The sequence below is a fragment of the Monopterus albus genome, unplaced genomic scaffold, assembly GCF_001952655.1.
Source record: "Monopterus albus unplaced genomic scaffold, M_albus_1.0 scaffold108.1, whole genome shotgun sequence".
Lineage (NCBI taxonomy): Eukaryota > Metazoa > Chordata > Actinopteri > Synbranchiformes > Synbranchidae > Monopterus > Monopterus albus.
In genome coordinates this window covers 228394-237770 of record NW_018127988.1, presented here as the reverse complement: position 1 = coordinate 237770, position 9377 = coordinate 228394, and the positions used below count along the sequence as shown (strand labels likewise).

At 39.9% G+C, this 9377-nt stretch overlaps 1 protein-coding gene across 1 annotated transcript in view; it reads left to right on the top strand.

Annotated features, from left to right (window-relative positions):
• Positions 1-6: 6 nt before the first annotated feature.
• cygb2 (cytoglobin 2) overlaps positions 7-9377 on the top strand; it is a 19192-nt gene continuing 9821 nt past the window's right edge. Inside the window, exon 1 of the mRNA XM_020611040.1 lies at positions 7-458. Coding sequence (XP_020466696.1) covers positions 259-458 — 200 coding nt within the window. The 5' untranslated portion in view covers positions 7-258. The remainder of the gene's footprint in view (positions 459-9377) is intronic.

Sequence of the window (9377 nt, the reverse complement as noted above, 5' to 3'; positions counted from 1 at the left end):
GCTGGAGGGAGGACACGTGAGAGAGAGTTTGGTGGGGGGATTGGGCGCTTCATTTTCCCATATCTCTTCTTGGCAGTGAGCGCTGCCTGCTCCCCTCCTCCTCCTTTTCTTCCTCCTCTCTGCTCCTCTTCTCATCCCGGCTCTCCTCTCCCAGCTCCCGCCGTGGGGTCTCAGCTCTCCATCTCCCTTCCCCCCTCCCTCGCTCCCTACCTCCCCCGAGCCTTGCTTGGAGCCTCCGGGCTGCTGCGACGCAGGAGGATGTCTCAGAGGGAGTCTCCACCACCACCTTCACCACCTCCACCTCCGCCGCTGCTGGGAATGCAGAGAGGAAAGGTGGAGGGCGAAGATCGTCCGGAGCGTGCCGAGCCGCTGTCCGATGCAGAGAGGGAGATCATCAAGGACACGTGGGGACACGTCTTCAAGAACTGCGAGGATGTCGGAGTGTCTGTGCTCATAAGGTGGGTTTTGTCAAGAGGTGAAAGCTGAGGATTTTTTGTTCCTGTGAAAACAACTAAATTTGTCTCTGCGTGTGTGAAAAGACCAGTGAAGCACCACCAGTTTGGTTTCCCCGCTGCTTGAGCTTTCTCTGCCTGTAGCTCTGTTTGGATGCAGATACTGTAGTCTCACAGTGAATCCTGGCACTTTCTGTTCCTCTGTGATCAGTTCAGCATTCAGTGCATCTTTAACACCTAATTAAAGTAATGGGATCTCTCTCCTTATTTGTCCTATGTCTTTGGCATTTTTTGTTTTAGAAAGATGCCTTATTATTGCATCAAACGCATAATGAAGATCACATTAAAGCAAAAGAAGAGGTCTTCTCAATAAAATCAACAGAGGTGTTACTATAACCAATGTTACAATGAGAACAGTCATAAAATGTTCCTAAAATGCAATTGTAAAAGGTTTATCTAAAAATTCAAGATTACAATGAATCACATCTTTTTACTATTTTAAACCATTGTTTATTGTACACTATGGAGCATTTTAGTGGGTTTTCTGCTGTAACATTAAAGACTCACAAGTGCGTAACATCTCCTGATGAGAATGGAGAATTACCTTGTATAAAGTCTTTCTCAACAGCCTCCCTTATTTCTTGCTCTGTTTGTGAATGTGCAGCAATCCAAATACCAAAATACAGTTAAAAATGACCAGGACAAACAAACAAACAAACAATATTTTAGGTAAAATGACCAGGACAAACAAACAAACAATATTTTAGGCGTCTGAAAAAAACAAAATTTGCACATCTGACTAGTGCATCACAAGCTTAGACAGTAGTAGTATTAGTAGGAAAAAGATCTGTAAGAAAATCCGAGAAACACATGGAAAAGAATACATTGAAAAAGCTAAAATTGAACTAATGAAGTAAAGTGGTTTGAAACGCTCCTCCTTATGATACTGTCTTTCACCCAACATCAACAACTGTAAATTTGAATGGCCTTATTTCAGAACAAATTTTTAGTCTAGTCCAGAAATCTAATAATATAATGTACCATTGTCTAAGCTACAGATACTATGACTAGCATTATAAATTTAATTCAGTAAAAACCTGAAGTTTATTTGTCATGTTTTGTCCCAGTTTCCTTGTGTGGAAGCTGCGATATGTGTCAAACTAGGAAACCCAGAAGCCTGAGAAGCGTTTTCATTGTGTGCACACAATGAGCAACTTTCACCGGAGCAAGTCAGAAGCCATCTTGGAAATGGCATGCATCCATGATCAGTATAAGCAATGCATTACTCTTAACCCTTTCTTAATACACTGGTCATATTGAACTAGATTGGTGGTCCTCCCAGATTTTTGTCCTCACATTAACATCACCAAAGACTCAACAAATTTAAACAATCTTTGATCTCAATACAACCAACTTCAACCAGACTTTACCTTTACACATCTGTTACTGTTGGGCGTCATACACATCATAAAAATGTAACAAACTGAACAATGTATAAAAAGATGAGTGGTGGTGGAGATGCTGTCTAACAGGTCGGTCCAAAACCTTCCTTAGGTGTTTGACTTGGGTGTACTGTAGTTTCAGGTGCAAAAGATTTTTAACCAGAGAGGACAGTAAAGTGTTGGCTTTCATTCTGGTACTGTTTTTGAAATCAAGGTTGTTCTAGTTCTTACTGTCTGAGTTAGATTGTAAAGTAATATGATTTTTGTTTGTCAAACCCCTTTTATGTTAGCACATGAGATTTTGTATTTAATGACAAGAAATGTGCACACATACGCACACACCATATTCTGCACCCATTCCCTCAACCTCTCACCAGTAACTCAACTGTAACAAATGTAGGAAGGAAGAAACATCACATTCCTTCTCTCATTAAGATGCCGAAAAGTACTCCATAGCCCACTTCTTCTCACATTTTGAGCTTGTTAATATGCTGAATTTGTTCTTCATGCATTTACATTTATTTTAGCTACATTCAGGTATAGAAGACATTTTATGCCACATAACCTTTCATCTTTGTGTGTGTGTATGTGTATATATACATATACACATACACACGAGCTTATCAGTCATTGCTACTGCCTTCTTAATTTGTCAAAACAAATCTATAAACATAAAATAATTTTTCCAAGAGCTTAATCCCCAACAGGCAGTAATTCTGTGGAGCTTCACTGTAAAGTCATGCAGAATAAGTGGATGTAACACGGCCAACATTCATGTTTTTTTTAATATATCAAAGGATAAAAGAGGATTTATTTGAATGTCCCCAGCTAATCTCTCTCAGTTGCACCAAGAAAGCCCTTAAGGGCTTGTTAAAATGGCCAGCAAGTCGCAGCCAAGGAGACTGATGTGAGTGCGACAGACTGATTTTCAGTTTGAGTGAGTGAGTTCCTGAGGGAAGAGAGGGGAGAGTAGAAGGAATTATACCAAAGCATATTACATATCCATTTGTTTTGCTGACTCTTATGCTGATACATATTGACAACTTAAAGCTTCTCATAGCGAAGGAGCAGGGGAGCACTCATTGTGTTAATGGTGTACAAGACAGAAAATGATGAATAATTATGGATTTAATCTGAAATAACACCATTCACAAATACCAAACTAGGACCAGTCTGCAGTGTTGTACTGCTTATTCAGAAACCTCAAACACCCAACATTTCTGACGGAAGTCCCAGACTCTGGAATCTAGAAAATTTTGGATGGGGTGGCCAGGCTTGGGCACAGACTCAGAGAGGGGTGGAACATGTCAAATGCAGAAAAGTAAATTAAACCCCTAGTTCTGTGGTGTAACAAACCACACATTCTTAAGAATGGTCACATTCAGAGAAATGAATGTGAATATCATGCTGCATACGTGGCAAAGTAAAAGAAAACCAATATGATCAATATCAATTATAAATCACCAGAAAATAGTTAGTTGTATTTAAGGAAACAATCAAATCAAATGTTTTTTTTTTTTTCATTCATTAATATTGACAAGCATCACATTTTGACTCTGGCAGGGATGGCACCAGGGGTAGCCAGTCAAATTCTGGGGGTGGCTGGTGCCACCCCTGGCCACCCTCTGTATCTGCCCATGGTCTCTAAATTTTGCTAACTTTTCCAGAAGAGTTTAAAAGAAACTGTGAAATAGTACATTGTTAATTTGTTGAATATTTTGACAAATTCTTTTAGCTTTCATGCCTGTTCTTTGAGGAGTGGTACAAGTCTTCTAACCCAGCTCTCCGCCAAAATAGTAATAAAAGTACAAACAAACAATAAAACGTCTAAAAATTGTGAAAAAGGCCCATCACATCATTACAGGTCTTAAGATGATGCCTTTATGTTGCTTTTTCTGGCCAGAATCCAAAGATATTGAGGTTACATATCATATACAATGACAAAAAAAAGAAAATCTGCTAATCCTGTTGCTCTAAATATTTGTCATTTGCCATTGTCATTTAATGCTACATCAATTACCAAAATTGCTGTCAAGTAATTTTCTCTTGATCTACAAACTGACTCGAATGAGTGTCTGAGCACTTTACACTACACTTTAATTATTCTATTTCTGTGTGATGTGCAGAGAGTATAATTATCAACTGTTGGCTAAGTTACATAACCTGACGCTGACGCTGGGTCAGGGTCTTGTACCGCTGAGATGTTATTACTGAGATCAGTGCACAACATCCCCCATGTGAACAGAGATCTGCTTTTCATGTCGATCCATCTGCTTGGATGCATGGAAGAATAGGCTATAACAATAGCCTCAGTTGATCTCACCAGTGCGTACAAATGCAATTGCACCTTAAAGTGACAGCAGAACACTCCGTACATATGGCAGCTGATAAAGTGCTGATGAGAGGTTTTAAGCACATCCTCATTTTCAGAAAATGTAAGTGTCACAGTAAAACTGACTCTTAATCAAATCTCACTTGATCAATTTGAGGTATTTTCTTGCTGCATTTGTAACAGGATGTCAGATCAGGGCACAGATGGGATTCCATGGTTGTAATGGATGAAGTGATCACCATTTTTTTTTATAAAAATAACAGATAATTCAACAGTAACTTACAACAAAAACACATAAAGAAAGGGAAGAAAACAGCCATGCTACTGGTTCTGCAAACGCTAATTCATGCTTTCCGCAACTGCATGTCCGCTAAGGTCGAGTGACGTAATTTTGTCATCTTCCCTGGTCTGCGAGGGTCAGCACAAACTCTTTGCAAACATGTGCGTGCAGGCCAGAAGTTTGTGTCTGTGCGGACAAAGCCCCGAGGGTGCATGCAAGAGCAAACCAAAATGGACAACTGCTTTGAAGAGCAGTTGTGCGAGAAGATCCACCACTACTCCTGTCTATATAATCCTTTGTTAAAAGAGTATAAAATTACTAAAATGGCACAGAACTCCTGGTAGGAGACTGCCCAAACCTTTGGTAGATATACTGTACATGTGTGGTATGTGCGTGTATGCTGTTTTCTTTTAATGCACATGCATAGAAAGAAAATGAAAAGGGACATGCATACATAGACGGAAGTATGAATTGGAGAGTGTGCAAGCTCCTCATCCATGAGGGTGTGCAGAAAACATGAATTCCCCTTAATGCTGCACTTACAGTAGACACAATGGTCTGCTGAGCTAAATGATCATGTCAGTGTCTATATGTGGTCACAGTGACAATTTTAACATCCTGATCTTTAGCATGTTCTGTTACTTTATGTTGCTGAGACATTTTACTCTGAATATGGTGTGCCGAATGGAAAGGTCAGGGGATAATCAGAGTCAGTAGGATTTCTTGTCTAGGAACTGTGAATGTTGTTCCAAAACCTTGTGCCTGTCCTTCCAGGGGTTGGGTCTATTTTGACCTGCTAGTTTCACTGGAAGTCAGAGGCTTTCCAAAGTCAGGATTCATCAACATGAATGTGTATGCAAAGTTTCATGACTACAGAGATATAATATTCTGGATCAAAGTGCTGGACCGACCAACATTACCATAGACAGAGTCCAGTATTGTCAGAAAGTTTCTATATGATAATGGTTACTTGAAAGATTATATCTTTTAAGTTTTCTGAGCCTAGAAATCTTTCTCTTTTCAGACAGCTACAATGATTTTAAGTGTTAATAAAAAATGTACAGAGACTATGATAATACGTACAGTAAGTGGGGTTGGTCTTTTTATTGTTTGTTAATTAGTTGTTGTGGCTGTTGTTATTGTTTCTGCATTGGAGCTGCCTTGTGTCGCAAGACAAATTTTTAATTATTTCTGATAATAAAGTGGTATCATATAATGTATCATATCAATCACACTGGATCATACTGTATTGTATAGTGTAGTATCATATCCTATCTATCATACAACCCATGCAGTATTGACTGTTAAATGACTAGTGATTTTTATTCCATTGCAAGCATCAAACATTTTACATTCATTTGGTAGCAGGTTTACTAAAATCACAACTAATTTTTTTTGTCAGTAATTAAGTCAGTAGTATGGAGTCATGGAGTTTACCATGTGAAAAAGACGTCCTTGGAGTGATGCTCAAAGTTGTTCATGGTGCTCCAAAGAAGTATAAAAACCTTTCCAGTCTAATCAAAGTGTGATTAACAAGCCCCACTAATGGTGCTGCTTTGGCTTTGATGACTTCATTTAAATGCAGAGACCGATGCAGGAATGTTTTCAGAGTCAGACCTTTTCAAAGTACTAAATACCAATTCTCCTCTCACACAGACACAAATAGTTTCTCACTATGCACCAATCTACATGTGGCATTACAGCTCTGACACATACTGAGAATCAAGCAGTCATCGTGGTTTTAGCCATGCTACTGCCATATGACTAAGGGGCTTCCAATATTGGTTGGTCAGTCTACCTCTTAAATCCTGACTGAAATATCTCAAGAACTGTTGCTGGATTTTTAATACATTTTGTACAGACATACATGTTTTCTGGGGGATGGATTCTACTGACTTATAAGATCCCTTGACTTTTCCTCTATTGTCACTAGCAGGTCAAAGTTTTCACTTTTCTGTGAAATATCTCAACATCTACCGAATGGCTTGGCACAGAACCTGGTTTAGATATCCATGGTTCCCAAGCGATGTACAGTATGCTAACAACTGTGCTAATCCTCTGAAGTTGACTTTAGCACCACCATGAGGTTGAGATTCTGACACTGATTTTCTTTGTAATTTTTAAAGCGTCTCATACACAGACTGAAAGCAACAATGAATCTGGATTCACATGGGTTACAGTGTGTACATGAAAATCTTTGTTGGTTTAAGGCCAAGTCCATGTGTACAGAAGTACTTTTAAAAAAGGAAATTTTCCCTCCTTCATTAAAAAAAACCCTGTATGCACATGCACTGTTGTAAAAAAAAACTTCACCCACATGAAAAGGCAATAACACTGTCAAGAGTATGTCAAGCCAACAGCCAGCGATATAACCCTGTTGGTCTATCAGAAGCTTGAAAAAAGTTATTATTGGATCCGTGTCACTGAATGTAGCAGTGACCTCTGTAGAGCATTCTGATGCCTTGGTTCATAGCGGGTGGTGAGTAACTGTGTGTAAGTGTAAGCATGGTAAAAGCCTGGTTAGCAATGTCACAACCATCACTAGTTTGGCTACGTCCGTCCCTGCACAGTATCGTCTGATAAACAAAGGAGATGACATGAGCATACTAATGCCCAGCAAATGAGATACTGGCACACACTCAGTAGAAAAGCCAAAAACTGTTTTCCTTGTCCACACAAAACAGTGTTTTTAAATATCTCCACCCTGGCCAGTGTTTTCCAAATGCTCCATTTTCAGTGACCTAAAGCAGCATGTACATGTAGACAAAAGGCCAAAACACATAGAAAAAGCTATGTGTTTAAAAAATAACCACGTTCATGTGGACAGGGCTTTAGTTTCTCTATGGGATTTGTGGAAAATAATAAAAATATAGAAAATCACTGACCTTTTCCTGAAAGTAAGATTTCTCAACTATTGGATTAAAATTAACCAAACCTGTGAAACTACAAGCCCAAGGAAATGATTGATTTTTGCATCACTCCTGAGAATGTAGCAGTTATGAACATAAAAGAATGATAGTTTACTTACTGATAGGTTTGGACACTTAAACACCAGATCAAAGACAGGTTTCTTATGATGGGTAATGTACCTGTTTCTTTTTTTTTTTCCAATATATGGTGGTGAAGTGGTTAGCAGTGTCACCTCACAGCAAGAAGGTTCTGGGTCCAGACCTAGCAGTCAGCCGGGACCTTTCTGTGTGTGGCGTTTGCATGCTCTTCCTGTGCAGGTTAGGTTAATGGATGGCTCTAAGGGCAGAGACACACCGAGCTGATGTGAAAAAACTGGCATTCTTTGCCCTTGGTCATTTGGTTGTGGAAAAAGAAAGGAGATTGTGGAGGTGAAACACAACAATAAACTGCACTAAATATGTGAAATCAGATATACTAAAGCAACAGGCTTCCCCCCAGATGCGTTCTCATCTTGTGCATGGATTTGCTAAGCTCAACAGCCAATCAGAGTAGTCTCTCTCTCACTGATGAGGCCCAATGAGCTGATGCCAATTCGGCACATCAAACTGGCCAAAAAGCTGCCGACAGGGACCGACTAGTGCCAACAGTGTGGGACACACCAGGAAGACAAGTCCAAGCAGGTGCTCACCAACTGCTGACTGTCAGCTTGGTGTGTCATGGGCCTAAATTGCCTGCAAGTGTGAATGGTTGTCTGTCTCTGTGTGTCAGCCCTGTGATAGACTGGTGACCTGCCCAGGGTGTACCCCGCTTCTCGTCCAGTGTTGGCTGGCTAAGATTTCAAAGAAAACATCTGAGCAGCACCCTGTTTTCTTAAAACACTGCAGTTACCTTTCATGTTTGTCTAAGCAGAACAAGAGCTACAGACAATCTTTATTATTCCTGTCACCAAGAAAAGAGCGTGTCAATATTGTAACAGCTGGCAGAGCCAAGCTAGAAGTGCCACAGACGAGATGAGCTTCTGTGGGCCTTGCATGATATAGGATCTTGGGGCTGTGGATGTGGTGTAGCAGGGCTGCCAAGGGCCAAACTCCAACAGGGAAATAACTGGACAATTCTAGTCAGCTAGAGCACTGACAAGATTTTAAGTGGGTCAGAGCATATTTGTATGTGCACATGTAAATCCATTTCTAAAGCTCTGTGTTACCTGTACTCTGCATATTTGCCAGTGAAAACTGACAACACATAATCTATCAAATTTCTCACAAATGTCTTAAGCTAAGCCTGTGGAAAATTTCTTAGTTCTTTGGCATATGCTCTTCCCTCTGTTTCAGACACGCTGTGAGCATTCAACAGCTGCAAAAACTGTCAAACCACCAAAACAAAACAATTCTTTGTAACTTGAATCTGACAAGACAGTTTACATTTATTTTGTTTATGTCTTCTCTTACATAACTAGGGTGGTTCAAGAATGGAATTTACTACATCTGGACCTATAATAACTCTTGTTTTACACACTGGGCAGGGCTCAAACACAATCCAGATACATGAGAAATTTTCACAAGTTTGTAATTCTCTAAAAGGAAGCTTGGCAAGACCTGTCTTAGTATTAAACAACAGCTGGAACGGTTTCTCAGGCTAACTAGTTTTTGTCATAATCAAACTATTTTGGGGTAACCTTGTCTATCAAATCAAATCAAATCAAATCAAATTTTATTTCTATAGTGCCACATCACAACAAAAGTCATCTCAGGACACTTTACAAAATAAGGTCTAGACCTTACTGTTATCAATATTATTACATAGGGAAAACCCAACAAATCCCCCTTGAGCAAGCACTTGGTGACTGTGGGGAGGAAAAACTCCCTTTAAGGGAAGAAACCTCCGACAGACCCCAGTTCTTGGTGGGCGGCCTTCTGCCTCGACCGGTTGGGGTGAGTGGATAGAGGAGAGACAAAAGAAGA